Genomic DNA, 23,104 nt, shown 5'->3' on the forward strand with positions numbered 1-23,104 from the left:
TACAATAAAAAAAAAAAAGGTAAAATTGCCTGAAAATAACTGTTTGTTTTTTGTTTTGTTTTAAATTTTTACAGGGGTAAAGTAATTTCCATCTTCCTCCTCAGATTCACTCATTCATTGTGATAGAATGAGGCTGTGGCAGCATCACTTAATACATGTTCAGTACACCTGAGCAAAGTGAGAAACAGGTTAGAGTCAGCTGTTTGTACAGTGCAGATTGCAACTGCTGCGGTTATATACAGCCAAATCTCTCAATGTGATTAATTTACTCTTAAATTAAATTATCTCACACAGACAATGTGATCTGGATTATGTGTCCAACCTAAAACAATATCAAAGCATCAGTGATTTATGTGCTCGAGCATTGAGGGCCACTGTGTGTGATAAGCTGCCTGAACAGTCAAGTGAACAGTACTGCTTTCATCCATGTGTGGCTTTTTATAATTATCAGCCAATACATAGTGAATCATATGAACAAACTATATAGATGGTATCAAATAATCCCTGTAAATATGTTTTTTGGGGGAACAAGGTGTGAAAATAGACAAAAATGTGGTTTGAAACACATCTCTTTCAAGTTTTTTTCTTCATGCAATAAATTATGATGAAACAACTTTCTTTATCTGCTACTTACATATCTAATAAGCCTCATGAGGCTGTTTCTATTTCATTAGGAAGTGTGTACCTGTGTTTAATATCAGTGTTGTGTTTGTCTATGAAGGAATACATGTCTTCACATTGCACCTTCACACTGTCGAAACTTCCCATTATCATGTCTGGATATTTGATGATAGACTTTTCAAAGACAGGTGTTAATGTGTCACCTTTGACCTTCTGCATCAGAAAAAAAGCATGTTGAGTGTCACTGAAACAGACTGCATCAGAGTCACAATCTTCATTGTCCAACAGTGAACTCTCCTGGAGTAGAGGGTATAATTTTGGTTTTCAAAGGTTCAGACAGAAGTGATTGTGAACTCTGTTTGCCTAATTAGTCCTCAGATCCTGTAAAAACCTGGATGTACATATTACAAGTGCTGCACGGTATCCAAACAATTCACTGATGATGCAATTAAAAGCATATCCACTAGTGGGACTTCTATGTCTCCAGAATTCATTAATTCAAGTAAATAATCTGCAGAATATATTTTTAAGTCATCACAGGATAATATATTCACACACGATTTTTTGACAGAAGAGTAAACTTTTGATTATAGGTCATTATAGGTCATGTTAAGTGTGAAACATGTGGCAAAATAGCAGAAAAGATCAACTTTGACGCTCTGTTGTGAACATGACATGATAGACTACGCCGGCATTGGCGAGCAAGGCCCAGGCCTCCATAATAACTAGGTCATCTTCCACCACAAGCTATTGCCTTCTCCTGCGGGGAGATCACAGACAGTAAATGTAGGTACAGCAGTTACTGAATATTTAAAAAGGCATAGAGATGAAGCAATAAATGACAAAGTAAAGCTGGCGTGGCCAGGCATTAATAACTAATGGGTACCAGTGAGTTATTGGCTGCTCCTGTTGTAATGAAAGTGTCATTGCAAATCAGCAGTTGTCCGAGGTTATTATTATTTATGCATAATTGATGCGGGAACCACAAGGAACATGTCTTAGCCAACAAATCCCAAACACCTTGGGAACAAAGACGTTGGTGTCAACAGAAGAAAAGGTCACAGAGGAGAATAAGCCCCTGGGCTGAGATTTACATTGTGAGGGGAGGGCGAGGGGAGGCTGTTACAACCACACGTCTGTATACAGAAGGTTACAACAAACTAGTTACACATGAGACTGCCGGCCGGCCGCCCACTGCTGATTACATGTGTTGGAGGCTGTTATGTTATGGTATGTTGCCACAAAGCTAATAAATAGTTGACATACATGTAATTCAGTGGTGGGCAAATAGCAGCCCGTAGGCCAAATCTGGCCGTCCAGCAATAACATTTGGCCCCTGAAGAAAGCGGAACTTTCCACTTCCATAGTTTACATCAAAACTTTTGCTATTTCTCACATTAATCAACTGTCAGTAGATGGCAAATCAACTATTACATCTGTAGTCTGGTAGTTTAACACAGAGGAAACATTTTCATGAGTAATTTTTGTCAAATTTGTATGAATATAAGTTGCTCTGTTTCTGTTGTTCCATTCACTTATGAATGGGGGAAAAAAATGACATTTGCTGTTGGATACAGCCCTAGAGGAAACAGTTTTATCTGCCAATTATATTCTTAAATTAATTAATAGAAATAAAAAAAACAAAATACTGGAAAAATACAGGCCTGTGTTTTCACAACACCTATGAAACAGTGGCCTCCTAATTGAAACTACAATGAAAAAACTGGCCTAAGTTTGAATTTAATTGCCTCTGATGTAGTTAATACAGAGAATAAAATGCTCCTGGTGTGTTTCTCAAGTTTTTGAAGTGAGTATTTATTAAATGGCAGCAAAAATGTACTTTTCTGAACTCAGAGTATGTTTAATTTAAGACACTCCTCATCTTTAATGACCATAGCGTTCTGTTTGCAGCTAAAGTACATCTGTCATTCATTCATTCATTCATTTATTAACCTCTTAACATCCACCAGGTCACCAGCGACCCGCTTAAACTAGTTGTAAGCGGCTTAGCATCACACAGTAACAAGAAAAGGCAGTTGGCACAATTTGGCCACTTGGAAATGTTTTGGAGAGGTTTGTGGTGACACCGGCAACACCACAAACTAAAAACTCCCTAACTCCCCTGAGGTTAGGCCTAGAGGTCTGGAATTTTACACAAGTGTGCTTGACAAGAGCACACCTGTGTGTCCTAGTTATTGTTATTCAAATATGACTCATTATAGACAAGGACCAAAAACACTTTCTTGAGGCATATTTGAACTAATGTAGTTTTGGCTGTGTTTTAGCCACATGCTAAACAAGCACATTTCCAAAAACTAGAAGATGTTACCTTTCAAATGAAGCCTAATACATGCATTTTGGTATCACAGTTCTGTTATAAGTTTTTCCATTTGGGTATGCCAAATAGGTGAAAATTCCAAAAAATGGTGGAATTTAGGAGGCTACAAAAAACTTTCTATATGTGCCAGACACACCATAGACCATAGCTCTAGTTATTTGCCCCTAATTTACAGAAAAATAAACTGGAGTCTACAAAAGTTTGCGTTCTGCTGACATTAAAAATAAGTTTTGCTATTTTTGATGTTAGATACCATCTTCAGGATTTTAGATACATCTCATCAGTATATTTACATTTATAACAACAACAGTTCCTTATATTGTATTTCAGAGATGCCTCAAATATATGTTATTATAAATATAGACTTTATACTGTATAAATAGTTTTCAGTTATTGTTATTGTTAGGCCTATATTTAAATTGTCTGACAGACATGGGCCGGCTTTATGATCCTGATATTATTCAGGAAAAAAAACAACATATTTACTAGCAAAGATGAGGTAAAAAGGGCAATTACACTTGACTTTGATTCATTTATCAGTTTTATTCTCAGTCTGTGTTTATTAGCCTATTTTATTATTATATTATAATGAGTTCAGGCATACTTATTTACTCATTTGTTGCAGAATAGGACACTTCTGCAACCACTAACCTCTAAATTCACCATCAAAAATACAGCACTGTGATATTACAAGACAAATAGACACTAAATAATGCATAATATCTAATAATTTGTCATAAATCTCATCTCAAGTGATGATGCATTCACGTACCTGGGAAACTTTGTTTTTAAAAAACTAAATTAAACAAAGAATGCAGTGATGTAACCAGGCCTTTAGGGTAACCCCAAAAACACTTCTAAGTCTATCTGGCAAAGCCACTATTAAAGCTCGCTTGATAATATTATTCTTGCCTCAGTTATTGAGCGATTATTCGATGAATTGAAGATTTCCTCTTCTTCTGAGTGTTCCTGAACGCCTCATGTCTCTTTAGCCTGAGCGTCAGCGTCCATCGACCAATGAGAACGCGCTACGAAGCGTTGGTGGACAGCGTGAACAGGAAACGTAAACAGACTCTAATACCTGTTTCATTGAACAGGTTTTTAGCTTTCATTTCTCCCATAAAAGCTCGTTTTACCTCTCAAAGTTATGCAAACGTGGAGTCTCGTGTCCATTTGTGTTTTGCTCGGGGTTGTGGTGAGATGGGGAGTTTCGTTAACGTCGTATTCAGGTAGGAAGTGTGTGCAGCTCAACGACTGCATTGTTTATGTGTCTGCTTTACTGTTGCTGCTTTGATTTACATTAAATATTGACAGAAAATAAACAGTCTGATACTTCAGACTGTAGCTGGTCAAATTAGCGATGTTAAAGGCCGAGTTCGCATTTTTTTCAAGTATTTCTTAAAACGACAGTCAGGTGCTAAAATCAACATTAAAACAGGTTTTTCTTGCTGTCATTATTCCTCCTGTTCGTACTGGCCATTAGAAGATCCCTTCATAATGCACTTACAATGTAAGTGATGGGGGTCAAAATCCACAGTCCTCTTTCTGAGCAAGAATGTATTTAAAAGTTTATCTGAAGCTTCAGTCGTCCAAATTAGTCAAACCAAGTAGATCTCTTTCAACATTACAGTCTTTTTAGAGCCAATGTCCCTCTTTTTGTTACTATACTTCCACCGCAGGTCAACACTGTCTGAGGAAACATAAAGAGGGAGTTTGATGGTAAAAAACCTGTAAATGTGGCCAGTATGAACAGGAGGAACGATTACAGCAAGGAAAACCTCTTTCAGTGTACATATGGGCCCCTGACTGTTGTTTTAAGACAGACTTGAAAATTGTGAACCCATCCTTTAAGAGTTGAAGCAGTTGTCATCGGTAGTCTGATGTGTGTGTTTGGCTCTTTGCTGTCTTTCATCCATTCATCAGACTAACAGCTGAATGATTTTTCTCCAGGGGCGGGGAAATCTCCCATGTTTGGCGACTACGAAGCTCAAAGACACTGGCAAGAAGTCACCTATAACCTCCCTCTTCAGGAATGGTCAGTTTGAAACGTCCTATGTCCAATCACTCCACCACTTTTTAAAAGTTGTGTCTTGTTTTGGAGCCCTGGTTTTAGGCATCCATGCCCCCAAAAAGAGTGAGACGTCTTTTTCAGGTCCTCATTGGGACAAGTGGAAAAATATTGTGCTGATTAGACTCAAGGGCACCACTTAATAATGATGCACCCTATATAAAGGTTTATGAGTTGTACCAAATGGCTTTATTGATGTTAAATGATTCACTAATTCTTTATTGATCTCCACCAATAATCAGGACAACCTTTGGGTTGCCAGGTTGTGAAAAATCCCTTTGGCTGGTGTTTACCCTCCTCCAGCATGATACTTGCTTTGTATTTATAACTTGCTGTGCAGTTCATTATTATTTGAATGTTGCTGTTGAGTACTGTAGACAGGATGATTTGTTGTAAATACCTTTTATTTATGATTTATTAACTGCAGACTACTATTTTCCTTTATGAACAAGTTACTGACATTTGTGACTGCAGACTTGATAACCAGCAAAAGTTTTTTTTTTTATGAAATGGCAACCCAAAAGTTGTTCTTCTAAATGGTTTATAACCGATCTATAATGCACAAATATATAGTTATAACCTTTAGTAAAGACATAAGTTAACTTCTTAACCGTTTTTAAAGGGTGACTTATTAGGAAGTGGTTCTGATTCAACACACAGACAGGCAGATCTAATGCTAGGACCAGAAGGCCTAAAAATTAGAGCTGCAACGATTAGTCGATTAACAGAAAATGAATCGACGACTATTTTGATAATCTCTCCTGTGACAATTTGCTGTTTTTCATATAGGACAGTAAAATGAATATCTGATGGTTTTGAGCTGTTAGTCACACAAAACAAGCGAAGCATTAAAGACATCACAGTGGACTCTGAGAAATTGTGAACGTTGTCTTTTCACTAATTTTCAACATTTCATAGACTAATTCATTAATGGAGAAAATAATCATCAGATTAATCGATAATGAAAGTAATTGTTAGTTGCAGTCCTTATGAAAATACCTAAACTGTGGGATGAATAAAAAAGCTCACTTAAGCAAAAATACAATTTGAACCTGCTATATTTCTCATCAGAAACATGATGCAGGTATTCTCTATGCATCATGTATTAATATGATAAGATACTTTAGTGTGACAGTGCAGCCCAATCTGAGACTATGCAATATAAAATATCTACCGATAAAACCTTCGGCCTGTAATTATAGCTTGTCATAAATTTCCTGCAGAGTTTCAGAATAAATATGTGTACTATATTGCCTCCTCCAGGTACTTCAACACCACTGACAATGACTTGAACTACTGGGGTCTTGACTATCCTCCTCTGACTGCCTACCACAGTCTGATCTGTGCTCATATGTAAGTATTATTTTAAAATAAAGATAAATGAAGAACAGGACCAATCATGCACATTTTCAGGTCCCAAGAGAGTTTTTGTGTAGTCATGCCAGTGCGGATAAGGCATACATTGATATTTTATTTGCTTCTGTATTCTTGTATGTGAGAACTGGTCAAAATCACTTCCCATTACCTGCATTTTAGTGTCTTTTTCAGTATTATCGAAACAATAAAAACAATCTAAATCATTTATTTTTTTTCCTGCAGAGCCAAGATAATAAACCCTGAATGGGTGGAGCTCCATAAATCCAGAGGTTATGAAAGTCCAGAACACAAGTTATTCATGAGAGCTACAGGTACAGTAACCATGAGGAAGTAGAACAGAGATCTTCCGTGCTTCATGATCATTGACATACTTAATTTGCTGACTGTAATCAATGTGTTGTGACGGGTCAGAAGACATTACACCTGCTGAGATGATAAGACTTTATATGCAGCAATTGATTCGTAGTTTGAATGATAAGCTGGTGTGGTGTCATCCAGCCAACATCATTAAAATACATTATTTGCAACACAAATCAAACACTGTATGATACGCTTCTTTCTTTCTGTCTCAGTCCTGGTGGCAGATTTGTTGATATACATCCCTGCTGTGGTTCTATATTGTTTCTGCCTGAGTGATGGATCCTCTAAGAAAAAGGTAAGACACACGCAGAGTATGGAATCTAACAGTTTTCATCTAAAAGACCAAAATGAGCCCTTTTTTCTCTCAGCCTGAACTCGCCCTTATTAAAACAAATTACAGCACTGCTCGAATTATGAAGTCATTATTGCAATATGATAATATGATGCTATTCCATTTTCCAGGAAGTTTCTGCATTTCAGTGGGTCTTCATTAAGTTTAGAGGGATATTTTGGAATATTTTCACAAGGTCCAACATTATCAAACTGTTATTACAAGATCAGTAGCTACAACAGACACATACCAGCTTGAATGGTGGGACTGGCACCATATGACCCTAAAAGGAAGTACAGGGGATTAATGAATGAATAGAACAACTAAGATTTGTCTAAATGACACAAGAGTCATTGTGCCTATATGGTGCTATATTAATAATAATCATCAGATTGTCATTTCAGTGTGTTTTTTTTCCCCAGGTTTGCACTCTGCTCTGCTTCCTGCTTTATCCAGGGCTAATTCTTATTGACCATGGACATTTCCAGTATCCTTTGTGTACAGGTGCATTTATTACATTAAATAAGTGTGATCTAGTGAAATGCTAATATTCAAAGTTGCAGCCATTGACTTTAAAGGCCTGTTCCTGGATAGAGGTGGTCACTATCAAAATAAAATGATAACATAAGATGATGAGATAAAATGGAAAGAAACACTAGTGGACTTTAGACGCAGTAATCTTATTTCGTTCATGTGGTTTCTCGTCATTCTGTCGTATCATGATAGAACCAACAGAGCCAATAGACACAATTTTTTTAAAAAGCGAGACAAAAACCATAAAGTAAAAAGTAAAAAACTCCCCAAAAAAACCTTTAACAGGGAAAAATTTGTTCATTGAGTTGTTTACCTCCACAAAAAACAGACTTGACCTTCTTCATGTAGATGCTCTTGATACAATATTGACCTTAACAGTATCAGGTACAATGTAGTGAGCCTGGGTTTTGCCCTGTGGGGGGTTCTGGCTCTGGGTCTGGGCTGGGACGCGCTGGGCTCCATGGCCTTCTCCCTGGCTCTCAACTACAAACAGATGGAGTTGTACCATGCGCTGCCCTTCTTCTGCTACCTACTGGGAAAGTGTGTCAAACTGGGCCTGATGGGGCGAGGGTGAGTCTATTTGTTGGTGTCTTTATCTTTTCTTTCTTTTCACATCTAAACTTAACATTTATTTTCTTTACATTTTGGTGCATTCAGCTGAGGTATGCAGTTATCTAGAGCAGTGGCTCTGACCCTTTTTTGTTCAGCTTACCCACACAGCCCTATCAGATGGGCTCAGGTACCCTTCATCACACACCCGTGATAGTTTGAAGGTATTTCACCGCAGAGAAAACATAGTAGCTGTGGTGGATCTGTGGCATATGTGAGTCCATACAAGACATAATAATGGAATGGTTGAAGTTTAGACTTGGTCTCTTTTTTTCAGTTGTCAGTCAAGTTTGTATTCATACTACTACCATTCAAAGTGGCAGGAACTGGACATTTCAACCATTTATCAATTATTTGTAGCTTTTTGTAGGTTTCTCTTTCTGCCAACTAGTTTTCACACACTCTCACTTGTGATTGGCATCCCACAATTTATAATACTGTTTGTTTTTTTATTTGCCTCCTGAACACAATATGTGGATAAATATCATTAAATCATGATTTTTTTTTTTTAATTATCTGAGCTACTTTCCATGTACTTCCATGTAGATCCTTTCTAGTGTCCCTGGGTTGGGAATCACTGATCTAGAGCAATAATGTTAGCAACTTTTAGATCGTAAATCACCAAAATGGTGAGCAACCATTATTATAGAGGTAAAGCCACAGTGCATTCATAAAACATTGTGATCAAAGGCTTAAATCATTTGAGAGACACTAGAAAAAGAAATAAAACAAAAAAAGGAGAGCAACAGATGGGATTTATTGTATTTCCTACCTTCTTTTAAGAAAGGATTAGATCTTCAACAATTAGCTGATTAATCGATTAGTCGGTCAACAGAAAATTAATCACCAACTATTTTAATAATCAAATAATCGTTTTAGTAATTTTTATAGTAAAAACGCCATTTGCTGGTGCCAGCCCCTCAAATGTGAGGATCTGAACTGAATATCTTTTGCTTTTGGACTGTTGGTTGAACAAAACAAGAAATTTGAAGATGTCACTACCACTATAATGAGCATTTTTCACAATTTTTGGACATTTTACACACAAAAAGAGAAATAAAATAGTCAGATTAATCAATAATGAACATAATCATTAGTTGCAGCCCTAGAAAGTATAGTAAAAGACAGTCATATTTCTAAATATTCTTTCTTGCAGTCAGCGATGATCCCAACTTATGCCTGAATAAAGCAACCCCCCTGGCAAACCCCATCACTACAACCTTAGATACAAAATGTCCCAAGCCAGCATTCATTATATTGTTTTATCATTCTGCATACAAGCGTCAAATGAATGCTCTAAAGCAGATATGTAAGGTCAGTCTGTAAGAGAGCGCTGTTCTCAGGAGAGCCACAGAATGACTGAGGTAATCAGATTGGATGCTGTTACTAGTGTGTCCAGTGTCTGTTTATCTAGTAACAATGTACCAAGGGCATTTAGTAGCAAATGGAGAGCTGGATTAGAAGAGCCGGGGGGAAAGATATGTCCAGATGACACTCTCGCCATGCCCAAACTCCTCAGCTATGCCTGTGTGTGCAACTTAACCAGCAGCTTCACAGTTACAGCTGACAAGATAGCCTGACCTACACTAAAGACTCTCAGCTGATGCATGGCTTTCACTGCATTCCTCAACAGAAGGGTCAAATCCCAAATTTAGGACTTGCAGACATGTACTTACTAATTGTTTCGGCAATACAAGTAGACATAAATCTAGAAATTTCAGTTACAAAAAAAAAAAGACAAAATTATGCTAGAAATTACTTTACTGCCTTTTTTTTATGTGTTTTTTTACAGTAAATCTCTGAGTTAATGCATGTCTCTCTGTGTGACCCTCTTCATGTAGGATGTTCCAGTTGGTGAGAATTGCTGCAACAGTGTTGGTGACTTTTGCCCTCTGCTGGCTGCCCTTCCTGTCTGACCCCAGCCAGGCCTTGCAGGTGGTCAGGAGGATTTTTCCCGTGGCTCGTGGTCTGTTTGAGGTACAGCGGAGTTTCTTGAATGAAAAAGCCTAAAAAAAACCACATCTGAGTGGTTGAATCTTCCCTTGAGAACTAGTCTTATCAAAAAAACACTTGTACTCTTAAGAATAGTAGCTTGTAACACGCGATCCAAATATGTCATTTAAAGTGGAAGAGGGTAATATTGTGAAACACATAGGGTGGCCTGGAGATTAGAGGAGCCACACAAAGACTGGAAGGTCATGTGTACACTTCTGTACACGGTTTCCATTGAAGTCTCACCTGCCCCTGAGGTGCTGCAGATGGTTAACCTTCTCACAACCTTTTTTGGTGGTATGCATAAGAATGTGTGTCCCAGGGAAGTTTCTGAGAAATTCATGATTAAATGTGACCATAATTATAGTAATAAAATGTCCCGAAATTCCAAATTCCATCAATAACATGAATAAAATATGTTAGGCATTTTTACTCAATAAGCCTGTGGGATTTTTTTTTATGGCTTTAAAGATAAAAATGTATGTAATTCCGTCTTTTGTGATATTATGATCCAACAGAGATGCTGTTATGTTTCTGTTTACCCTAAAGCCTCTTACTGTAATGGGTATATGTAACATAATTTTCTTGACATTGGTTTGTGGCTGATCTTTAGGCAAAAGACTGTGGCACTCACTCAAAGTAATGAACAGTTGGTCCTGGAAGTCAGTATTTTGCATAATACGCCTGATATTATCTTGACACAGAGTATTTGATCCATCATAAGACAAAATACAGTGAGGTATCAATCTAAATTATAATCCAGATAAAGAGAAAAAGAAAAAAGGCTGTTTGACACTTTAGGATTTTTTTTTTTGCAAATGGCATTATTAGTCAGATTTTTCTGTTTATGCCTAATTGTGCAGGATGGCTGACAATGTTCTATATTGTTCTTATTATGAATGAATTGATCTGACTCACAAGTATCGTGTGTGTGTATCCAAAGCTTGATATATCTTATTCCTCTGTTCCGTAGACCTCCGTTGTTGTCTAATAACTTTTAAAAACTTGTCAATGAGCCACACCATTACACACACGCTGTTATTAGTCTTTGGAGTATCAAACTACTGTGCCTAAAACTCTTTGTGGTGAAAGAATATGTCACCCAGGACAATGGTGCGGCTCACTGACATGTTTTGAATAGTTTTTGGACAACAACAAAGTTCTACGGCAGTGAGGAATAAGATATTTCAGACTTCAGATACACTCACAATACTTGCAAGTAGGATGAGTTCATTGTTTGTTTGGATTTGCACATGAGATTTGCTGACCATAAGAAAATATAGAAAATCAGCAGCCTTATCCTTTAACGGCACTCCAGGAAGTTAAAGTCTTCATTTCATAGTTGTTGTTTTTTTTTACAGTTTATATAACACGAGGCTTTAATGCTTGTATGAAAGTCAGACACAACCTGTGTGGCATTCCTCGTGCCCTACACACTGATCCATATTCTCAGCATGGTAAACACGCTTCCACCCTTCAGTGCTTATGCAGTCTGAAATGGATACCCTGCAGGATCAAAGAAAACAGAGGAATAAAATTGTGAAAAGGTCAGGCGATCAGTTTCACTCTATCTCTGGGAGGTGTAGGAGCATACAGATAAATCTAACTAATTTATGGCCTCAGTGTTTTCAGCACTTCATAGCACAGCCATGTTTTAGCCATATGGACCGCTGAGCGAGGCCAGCTCTGCACTTTAGGCATATCAGAGCACATCCGACAACTGCTCCCCGCGACTGACAGTTTTGGAAATCAGACGTGTATATTTGACTGTTGTACAAGCGCACACATATTTGTATACTGCGGTCAGACAGTCATAGCCTCAAAGAGAAGAGAGGATCTTGGAATATGATATTAATTAAAAGGAAAGGGATAGTGAACAGTGATAAGGAGTACTTGAAACACGTCCGCAGCCGGCAGTGTTGAAAGCTGTCATTGAGGCGACAAAGGTAAAGTAGCTGTGTGTGTGTGTGTGTGTGGCAGTGCTTGCATGTGTGACAGACAGCTCAGAGGCCAAGGTTTGCAGCTCTCATTTCTGAAACCCTGTAACCCCCCTCTTGTCCCGTTCCCCGAGGTGGCACCCACCACAAGGTGTCATGGATGTGAGAAGTAATTGAAAATTCTACCCGGGGAGTGGATGGCAGCGTGCGCTGTGGCAGTATTTGTTCAACGAAATGATGCAAACATAATACACAGGGTGTGAGAGACACTATACTCCCCTGTGACGACAGCATGTGAGGCTGCTGGGGCGAGTCGTCCTGAACTAATTGTGAAATTGTGCACGTAAGCAGAAGCTTTGGACAAGGGGACAGGGGTGAGAAGGGGTGGTGGGGGAGCAGGAGGAGGAGGAGGGCTGGTGACTGGTGGTCGTGGCGGCTTCTGGGAGGGAGCAGTTGTAAGTTTACCCACTGAGCTGCATTCTGGCGTCTCACGTTGCTGCCTGCTCACAAAAATGGCACCAAATGCTTCCCCCTGTGAAATTCCATGCTAGCATATAGGTGAAGGAGCCCCGCCGCTCTCTCTCACTCCTGCATTTGCTGATGAGACCCCCCCTCGTTCATGTGTTGCCTTCAGGCGACGTCCAGGAACATTCCCGTAGTGGTTATTTGGAGCGGGAAGGCTGAGAGGAAAGAGGGAATGATGGGGCTGAGACAACACAATCCTGAAAGGCCCAGTGCTGACTAGGCTGCCATTAAGATCCACACAGCTGTGCTGTGAGCAGCTGTAGCATGGAGGAGAGCGAGGACGCTAGAAATAGGCTTTCTAGACAGGGCCACACACCGAAACCATCCACAGCGGAGTGATGAAGTCGATCTAGTCACGCTGTCTCTGTGTTGTGTGATATCATGGTGCACAGTGGCGGCTTGAGCCTCAATATCATCTGATCCCTGCACAACTGCTTAAACCCTTAAATCAACTGAACCGCGCAGTAACGCCCTCCTCATCTCTTATAAACCACAAGTCTTTTTAGGCTCGCATTAAGGGTGTAACATATCCTCTATATCATTCACGAACCTTTAAAGATTGATTTTTACGGATTATTCACAAAACCAGTACAGAACTGAGATGGTGTCACATGAGATAAACTAGCACCAGCACTGCAACGACTAGTCAAATAATCAATTAGTTGACGGACAGATAATAAATCGGCAACTATTTTGATGAATCGCTTTAGTCCTTTTTGACAAATGTTGAACATTCTCTGGCTTCAGTTTCCCAAATGTGCGGATTTGCTGCTTTTCTCTGTTTTTATATCGTTGTAAATAGAATCTCTTTGGGGTTTGGACTGTTGGTCAGATAAAATTTGAAGATGTGACTTCAGGCTCTGGGAAACTGTGAAGGACGTTTTTCACTGTTTTCTGACATTTTATAAGCAAAGCAATTTTCAAGGTTCAGTTTTATTGTCATACAATACAGGATTGCAGAAGGAAATGCAGTTTTAGCCCCATCCACGCTAAACACACAGACACACACACACACACACACATTTTAAGTTAGAATAGAATAAAACAATAAAATTAAATAAAACAAAATGTATCAATTAATAAAGAAAATTATTGGCAGATTAATCAACAGTGACAATTAGCATTAGTTGCAGCCCTAGTTTTCATAAATATCATTTGAATGAATTATAAAAACTAATAAATGTAATTATATAGAGAACTGTTCAACATATTGACATGATGTGTTGATCAGAGTCAGTGAAGCAGAGCTCTGTGGTTGGTCTGTATCTGCTGCTTATGCAGAAACTACAACTGCTCCGAACTTTGAGCCGTCCTGTTCAAATGTCCCCCTGGAATCCCTGAGGAATTTTTATTGCATGTTCAGAAGGGAAATAATTACTTACAGCAATGCCACTTATTTGCTTTCTCTTCAAAATGGATTTTTTTTTTTTAATGTTAAACTGTAAACAGTTTTTGTCGTTTTGACCTGACATCATTTCTCATTTAACCAAAGTGGTGTACTTGTTTTGACAGGATAAGGTGGCCAACACATGGTGCAGCTTGAACATCCTGATAAAGATCAGATCCATTCTGTCCAGGGACTCCCAGCTCTACCTCAGGTAATCCCTCTATCTATCTATCTAACAAGCTTTCACTTCATTCTCCTCCTCTATCTTTCATGGTTTGCTTCTCTCTTTTGCTGCGTCATTCTGTCTTTCTATCGGAACCCCTGCCTCCTGTCTCTTGTTTTGACTCCTTTCATTTCCTGGGAAAGCAGAGCTCGCCCAAGGGAATGAAGACTGTGATCCAGCAGGGTAGAAATAAGATCATCCCTCAAGGAAACATCTTGTGAGGAACTTCTGAACATGAAGTCACAGCTGTTTTTGGAAATGTGGTGACAAGAGGTTGAATTGCTTGAGGAGCTATCAAAGCATGTGTCATGTACAGAGATAGAAGCTAAGTTAATGAACCTGATAGGAAGAACTTATTTAAGTGGATGACACAGAGAAACAAATGAGAAGACATAGTTGAGTTGAAGAAACATCAGACACCGGCCTTTGGTCTCCACAGAGCATCCTAGGAAGTATTTGAATAAGTCATTTTGACCAAAAGCTGAGGACCTGTACGACCACTGTGAGAAAAACTTGATGCAACAGTTGTGTCATGGTGGAGCCCGCTTAAATAACCCAGCACGCTAAATTTAGGAGTCCTATGTTCGCAGCATGGACACGTTTCTGCCAGACTGCTAAGTCCAGGGATCAAGTGGGACTTCTTTGACTGTAGTGCATTTCAAACAAATGAAAAACACTCTTGTCTTTTTGGCAGAGGGAGTGGATTGCTAAATGCGCTGGTGTGGGTGTACTGTGTACATAGAATGAATCAGCTGTGAAAAGTGATCCATGTCCTTCCGGACCACAAAACCCTGCCCTACACATAACACATGCATAACACACTCGCTTTCATACACACTAAGTACTCACTTGCTGTTTATTTATTACTACAGTCTGTCTTTCTGGCCCTTCTGCATCTGTCTGTGTTCACATAACAGCTTTCAATACAATTCGTAGTGCAAACACATTGTTGCTCTCGCATCCTCAAACTCGCTGCCTGACCTCTCATCACATTTATGCACATTCACACTGACACATAGTCACTCGCTTACAGTGCCTACACCCCCCAGCAGGTGACAATTGAAGGGTTAAACTAATGCCTGGTAACCCTCTGACAGGGGCCAGTATTTGGTCATTTCCCCACATAGCTGACGCCTTATAGTAGTTGCAGATAAGGCGGTGTCTGGGAAAAGAGCGAGACGGATCCACAGTTTGATGTTGATTGTTTGCATTTGACATTAAAATCTGATTTGTTTGTGTGTATTTGTTATATTTAGTTATATAGTCAGTAGTAGTGGTCAGTTTCCACATGAAGGCATTTCAACATAATAGATAATTTATTTTACTCTACATGTCTTTTGCTGTGTAATCATTTTTTTCTGCTGTGCTAATTTAATTTTTCCACTGTGGATTTTTTTGACTTATGTATTTGATAATGCTGATTTGAGATCACCTGAATGCTCTTTATTTCAGTTTTGCCTGCACTCTCCTGGCAGTCCTACCGTCCTGCCTCAGACTTTTGACGAAGCCCACCTTCTGGCAGTTTAAACTGGCCCTGGTGAGTGATTTAGGCCTGGGTGAGAACAGACTATCTGACTGATATCAAAATAATAGCAAGCCGATTGTACTGACCGTCACTTTACAGAGAGAAAAAGACCTTTTTGTAGGCTAAACATCAGATATTTTATTTAATATTTATCTTTTATTTAAGATCTTTCTGTATTTGAATATCTTTTTTAACATATTATCAATATATAATTACAATGTGAACATGTTTTACGGCTCTGTTCATACACATTTCTTTCCTTTACTGGCTTTACTTAAAAGTATGCTATTAAGTATTATTGTTCAGTAACAATAGCAGCTGTTTTACTAAAAAATCTTTGTCACTTTTAGGTCAATTCGTCTCTGGCATTTTTCCTCTTCTCCTTTCAAGTCCATGAGAAATCCATCCTTTTGGCTTCCTTGTAAGTACTGTTACTTCTTGAGGTTTTGTCTCACTGGGTGATTTGATTTGTTAACATGTAAAAGCAGCGATGACAATGAGTACAATTTGTACTTTCCATATCTAGAGATATCTCAAGTATTCACAGTCATAGATTTAGTTTCTACTCAAAAAGGAGCCCTTCCCCTTCTCCTGACTTCACTTCTCGGTCCTGCAGAGTAATGATTTGAATACATTAACACTTTATGAAACGTGACGTCATCCCTATGCTGTACTCCCAGAGTTGCAGAGCAACAATCTATTTAAGTACAGACTTGCTAACTGAGGTATTATTCACCTCTGTCATCATACTCTGTGCCGCACAGACACAAAAGCAGCCCTCTCAGCTTCCATTGTCATGATATGTACTGTGTGTGTGTAAGACAGTAATATTTAACAAGACTAAATGCAGCACTTGCACACATAAGCCTGAGGATGTGCATGTGTGTGTGTGGTTCATTACCATTCCCATCAATGTATAAAGCTGTGGCTGCTGTAGGTAGAGAGTGAAGCCTTGGATAGATTCAACAGCAAGGGATTTGGCTCCTAGATCTGGGCTCATCTATTAATCTAGATTAGGGTAGATTGTTGCTTTATTAACTATTGAGTTATATCTCCCACCTGTCCCCCTGAATCAATCAGTAATGCATGTCCAGGGATTAGGAAAGAATGGCAGGCGGCAGCTCGGGGCGTTGTTTGCGCAGGATCAATTATTGGGCTGTAACAGGATCGCCAAAGAGCACTGGCTGTAATTATGGGCTCAGGGACCGGTGGAAAGTGCCCCCCTCGGAGCACAGTGTACAACTATCACCGGGCTAGCACTGACGCAGGCAAACTGTCATAAATTTATCACCGTGGCAATATTTGGTCTTAATGTAGAAAATAAATATTTAGTTCAAGTAGAAGTTTGATTTTTAACCTCAATTATTGAAACTTTTACAGTGTCATACATACATACACTAAAGGGCATAGACTGATATAAAATTATATGGTATAAAGAACATTGACTGCCTTGTGAGGTCAGTGACAGTACTGTCAGTAATCAATTCATGCGGGTGTCCTATCTGGTCAGGAGCTTTGATATTCTAAACACATGATATCAGTTCACATCCAGCTCTGACCTAACATGGCCTTTCTTCCCGCCTGACTGTAAATTAATATTAATCTGTCCTTACTGTAGAGTGTGCATAACAGTGTGTACGTCCAACTTTGATCTTTTCTAGGCCCGTCTGCCTCCTGTTGAACGACCTCCCCCTGATTGCCATTTGGTTCCTGCAGGCCTCTACGTTCAGGTGAGACTGCATGGGGGGGAAGGACCACTGTCACATTCAAACTGTGGACCAGTAACTAAACACAGCTAGTAGACGGATGAAAGCTGGATATCAGTCTCCATTGTTGTTCATGTCAGAGGTCCAATAGCTTTTCTGTGCAGGATGTAGATGGGTATTTTATTTTCTTGTTTTGCGGAACAGATAGATATTACAGACTCATTCTGAGTCTCAGCCTTTAGTTAAAGATGTATTTTTTTTCTTTTAATTTATGTTTTACTACAATAAAGTCATCATTTGTTTGACAAAATATTGGCCGCACATTGACAGTTTTTGGAGCAGCCCTTCATTCCGTGCTGTTGAGAAATGCCTGTAAAGTCTGTTCGAAACTTAACTGGCTGTCATTTCCGTCGAGATTTAATAAACATCAGGTTTCCATGCAACCATCCACAACAAGTCTGCCACCTGTGCTGTAGCTGGAACATTTTTTCAATACCAATCATTATTAATGATGGTGGAAAAGAGCAGAAAGCTTTAAGTAAATAGAACTTCCTATTGTCATTGGGATAAGATCAACTAAGTCAGAGTTTGCCTGAAATTATGGAGTGAGACTATTGTAATTGCTGAAAGAGGAAATAACACAAATGATAAGTTAATTAGTAAGCATTAAATTGCATCCTTGCTCAACTGAATACACTCAGGGATTTTACAACTACAGCCTTACTTGGTCTGGTATGACCACTCACTTATAATTGCTAATAGTATAAAAAATGATGCCAGACATTACTGAGTCAGTACACCGACTTGTTTTTCTTCTACTTCTACTATTCTACTTGTGTTACTGTGACATTACGTTTTATCCTTTACCCATATTCTATAATTGCCACTTGTAGCCACAGTCCTAGCAGCTAAATTGGCACAAACCACATAAATCTGGCATTCCTCTATCACATATCACCTATCTTCATGTCTCCCAGTCTTTTCCGTCTCTCATTTGTTAACTGTCAAATGAAAAATGCCATAAAAATAATCCTAAAAACCCAAATGTATCGGAGATTTGGGTTAAGGTGAGGACCGTGAATGGAAAAGACGAGTAGTGTTGCAAATGCTCCATCTAACTTTCACCAGCTGTTGTTAAATTCTTCCGGCAGCACTAATTGTTGTGCGTGTGGTTTAGTATAAGGATATCTGGGGATTACACAGCATAGTCTGCATGCCTGCCGTCTAAGTGTGCGTTGTGTAGGGACAGGGGGTCATTCTGTAGCTGTTTCTCAGTACAGTCTGACATGGACATAATCTGCATCCTCTCCAGCACTCTGCCATTTAAAAAAAAAATACATCTTTTGTTAGCATAATTGGCTGCATGATTGCTCAAGCATAGCAATTTGAAGAGGACAGAATGCAGCCAGTCTGTTTTTAAATTGACGAAGTATGTATTTCTAAAATGTTTATCTGCTGAATGGAGCTTTTTTGTTTTAGTAAATATCAGAATGAGTGGTTTGTTGCTGGTGGATAGGTTTTTATAAGCTGGGGTGATGTGCGATTTACTATGAGTCAACTGTTGTTCTTGTCCATGCCCCTCTGCTAAACTAAGATACGCTTGGCATGAATGTCAGTCATCTCTACCCAAGGGACAGAGTGCTTGTGCGGGCCTGCTGGATAAAAGCTCCGTGGTTTAATGTTGCCCTTCACTCAACAAATGATACTAAACTTAATGACATACTGTTGGATGGATGTACATGAAAATCTATTATGTGTGTGTCGTCTTTGAAATGTAGGATAGAGATGATTTCTTTTTAATATATGTCCGTAACAATCACCATTGCGCTGCGTACTGTATATTAACATTGCACAAGGCAACATCTGTATATGATTCTTGTTTCCTGTCCTTGCAGTCATTACACATCACTCTGTTTGGGGTCATTGTACATTTCTCTAGACAAAGACATCCGGAAAATGCCTAAAAATTCTAAACTGTAAATGCACCATTGTTCTTGTCCTTGTCTCTCCGTGCAGCATGCTGCCTCTGTTTCTGAAAGACGGTCTGCTCGTGCCCTACGTTGTGACCTCGATGGCCTTTCTCTTCTTCAGCACTTATCTGTTGTCTGCACTGGAGCACAGTTCAGAGGAAGAGCTCAGACTGGGATACTACCGCAAGCTGCTTTTCTTCCTACCCAAAATGGACCTGGCCTGTATAGTGAGATGGAAGGTCAGTGTCTAATTGCTGGTACAGTGACTAACAATATGGTGCCCAGTAAGCATTGATTTGGTGATTTGCAGGTCAAAAGTAATCTAGACAGCTAGGTTACAACAGTTAGACTTGTACACATATAACATTTCATCAGCAATTCAGTGACTATAGTCATTTGAATGCTGTTGAGACAATGAATCTATAAAAGTTGTCGATTAACTTTCTGTCAATCAACTAATCAATTTATGTTTCAGCTCTAGTTTTATGTAACCTAGATGTCTAAAAACCTTAAGTTTTTAAACAAATTTAAACCCGTTTTTAACATAGAAATCTAAACGGCTTTTAATCTTTAAATCACCAAATGAGTTTTGGGTAAATGTCAGCATAAAGAGATAATATGAAGAAATTCCTAACACGTGTCTGGCAATGAGTAAAAGACTTGTATGTGCCCAGCTTTGTATGTGAAAGATTAAATCCACACAGGGGAAATACACAAGTTAGTAACTATAAGTTTGGTTTCATGATTTATGTCAGCTGATAGGTGGGGGAGGCAATTCCAAAAGTTTGTATAGGTGGAGGTAACTTCTATCATTGTGGTTCAGTAAGGTTAGTAAAGGTCATACAAGTTACTTTATACCTTTAAGACAGATAAGTATTGCAATACTGCATGTCTTCATCTTCATCCAACACAAACACATAGAGCTGATATAAAAACTTAAGGCCCCTATGTGTAAAACGATCCAAATTACTCTGATGGCTTAAATTTCTGTTTGTAAAGAAATTAAATAATCCCAATAAAAATCAGTGTTGCTTTCAGCTCATTGTTACCAGGTCAGCTGTGTCATGTGTTGCTGTCTGCCACAGGAGTTGCTGCCACACTACCACTAGGAGTTGTCAGAATTACACATTTTCCAATCATACACACAGCGGCTTTAAGTTTAAAGTGTGTTTTCCTTCCAGGTATAGACTTGCTTTAGATAAGACACATGCTCAGTGACTGACGGTAAACGAAGCAGATATATTACTGCTTGATTATGTTAATAGTTCATGTCTGCTCTTGTACTTGGATGGAGGAGGATGTGCAGCTGATGCATTTGTAATAAGAACGGTGCTGATTTCAGGATCCCAGGTGGCCTGTACTTTGAAAGTGGCACTAGACCTAAATTGCAACCGTGTGAGAAGATATACCCAACTGTATAAATAAAGATCATGTGCCGCTGTAAGCTGTGTAAGCTGTCCAGGGATGAAAGCTGCTGCCAGCCAAAGAATTATTTATCACTTATTTAAGTTTCCACCGCATCTGAAGTGGCTGCACCGCCAGCCCCTTAGCGACAGGGGCACTGGTAGGGTGTCAGAGATTAAGAGAAGGTGTCTTTTTATAGCGCGTGTCATTAACACAGGTTTGCCTAGATATATTTATTTACACAAGCAGCATAAATAGCGAGCCCCAATGATGGCGATAGGGTTTCATGGGTTTGGGGTGGCAGGGCGGGTGTGGGCACGAGGTGTTTCCTCCATCTTACTCACCGACTTAGCCCTGGCTCATAAAGCCCAAATAGACACATGAATTACCTCACTCGCACCATCAGTTATTTTTGCAACTCTGGAGGTAAATTAAATCGTTAATTGGTTTTATATTATGGTCACACTTTAAAGGACCAGTGTGTAGGATTTAGTGGCATCTCGCAGTGAGGTTGCAGATTGCAACCAACTGAATACCCCTCTCCCTCCCCTGCCAAACGTGTAGAAGAAGCTACGGTGGCTGTGAAAAACGCAAAAGGCGCTCTCTAGAACCAGTGTTTGGTTTGTCCGTTCTGGGCTACTGTAGAGACATGGCGGTGCAACATGGCGGGCTCCGTGGAAGAGGACCCGCTCCCTATGTAGATATAAAGGGCTCATTCTAAGGTAACAAAAACACAACAATTCTTATTTTCATGGGATTATACACTGATTAAAACATACTTATGAATATTATGTTCCATTTCTGCCAAGTCCGTTCCACTAGATGCCAAAAAATTCTACACACTGGACCTTTAAATGACGGGAAAAGCCAACAGTTTGATCGTAGCCTGAGGTGCCCAGTCTTTTCATTGTTTGACTAGAAACACTTTCTGGTATGGGATATTAATTCTCTCATCACGTAAAGCAGTTTGGCAACGAGTAATCATTAAAGGGGTATTCCAGCAATTTGCAGCGGCTCATAAATATCCTGACTCTTAGTCCCTAGTGTGGGTCAAACTCCAGAGATGCTGGATCCTGTGGTCAACTCACTCTGTTTGTCTCTGTTGCAGTTCTACATCTGCATCGCAGCCATGGCCGGTTTGAGCGTTGTGAGCGCAGCACTCGTCCCTCCACCACATCTGCCTGACTTGTTTCCTGTGCTGGTGTCTGTTTTCGCTTTCATGCACTTCTTGGGATCATTTGTATATTTCAACATCGTCCAGTTCAGCGCACCTCCGAGCAGAAAGAGCCAGAAGAAGAACAACTGAATGGTGCCGAATGTTGTGATATACACTGCAAGACGTTTCAAGCTCAATTTGAGTTTGGAAAGCCAGTTTTGCACACGGGTCATGTCTGTCCTTAATGTGTATGGGGGCTTTCTGCATGCCATCATGTACCCAATGCAGATAGCACAATTAGTGCATACAGTATTGTGGGCTCAGGGGAGCTGAGACATCAAGTGAAAGGATAGTGATAGTTTTCAAGTTTGGACCAAATAAATTCATGAGTTAATTTAAAAAAATCCTCCCTGTTACTAGAAAATTACACATTGTAGCATTTGCCTACATTTGTTTATTAACCACATTGTATTTCTAACATTGTTTTCCATTCGGACCATTGACACTGAAGTCTTCAAGCTACTATTGCCCAGCAGGCCAATCTCAGTCCTTTGGGAACATTAAAAGTCACATTGGTAGACACAGGAGTGAATTCAGATGACACAATGCCCATATGCTCAAGCTATGAGGTAGCCACAACAACAGAGACACTTGTACTGATCAGTTATGGTTGAGACTGTGTCAATTAAACTTCATGGAAACTTTAAAAGCTACAGATAGTTACCGTTAGGTGTCCCTGTTATTGTGTCCATCCTATGCTCTCCTTGTAATTTAATGGACACCTGATGGAACTGGACTCAGGTCTTTCAGTAATGGTTGATCATTATCGATTCATGTGAACTTTTTTTTACGGTTTTCTACTGTACATTTTTACCTATCATCAAAGTTATTTTGTACAAACTTAGTTTTTCTGAAAATAAATTAAAATTTCTCAACGACCTAAAGTGAACATCAGTTTTATTGCCATGCTGTTAAATGATATGATATGAAGCAGCTTCATATAAACTGTCTACATTTACCAAGTAGTCCGCTAAATCACCC

The 23,104-nt window shown here is 39.2% G+C and overlaps 2 protein-coding genes across 2 annotated transcripts in view; one reads left to right on the forward strand and one right to left on the reverse strand.

Moving 5' to 3' along the window:
• Window positions 1-23,104, reverse strand: part of itgb3bp (integrin subunit beta 3 binding protein) — a 51,306-nt gene that overhangs the window by 17,869 nt on the left and 10,333 nt on the right. The gene's annotated exons all lie outside the window — the stretch shown is intronic.
• On the forward strand, window positions 3,992-23,007 carry alg6 (ALG6 alpha-1,3-glucosyltransferase). The gene is made up of 14 exons (XM_067596425.1): window positions 3,992-4,188; window positions 4,910-4,994; window positions 6,291-6,380; window positions 6,627-6,715; window positions 6,977-7,059; window positions 7,518-7,582; window positions 8,014-8,199; window positions 10,080-10,215; window positions 14,205-14,290; window positions 15,755-15,839; window positions 16,178-16,248; window positions 17,489-17,557; window positions 19,550-19,742; window positions 22,016-23,007. The coding sequence occupies exons 1-14, from the start codon at window positions 4,107-4,109 to the stop codon at window positions 22,211-22,213; spliced, it is 1,518 nt and encodes a 505-aa protein (XP_067452526.1). The 5' UTR covers window positions 3,992-4,106; the 3' UTR covers window positions 22,214-23,007.

This window comes from Thunnus thynnus, chromosome 8 (assembly GCF_963924715.1).
Source record: "Thunnus thynnus chromosome 8, fThuThy2.1, whole genome shotgun sequence".
In the NCBI taxonomy this organism is placed as follows: Eukaryota; Metazoa; Chordata; class Actinopteri; order Scombriformes; family Scombridae; genus Thunnus; species Thunnus thynnus.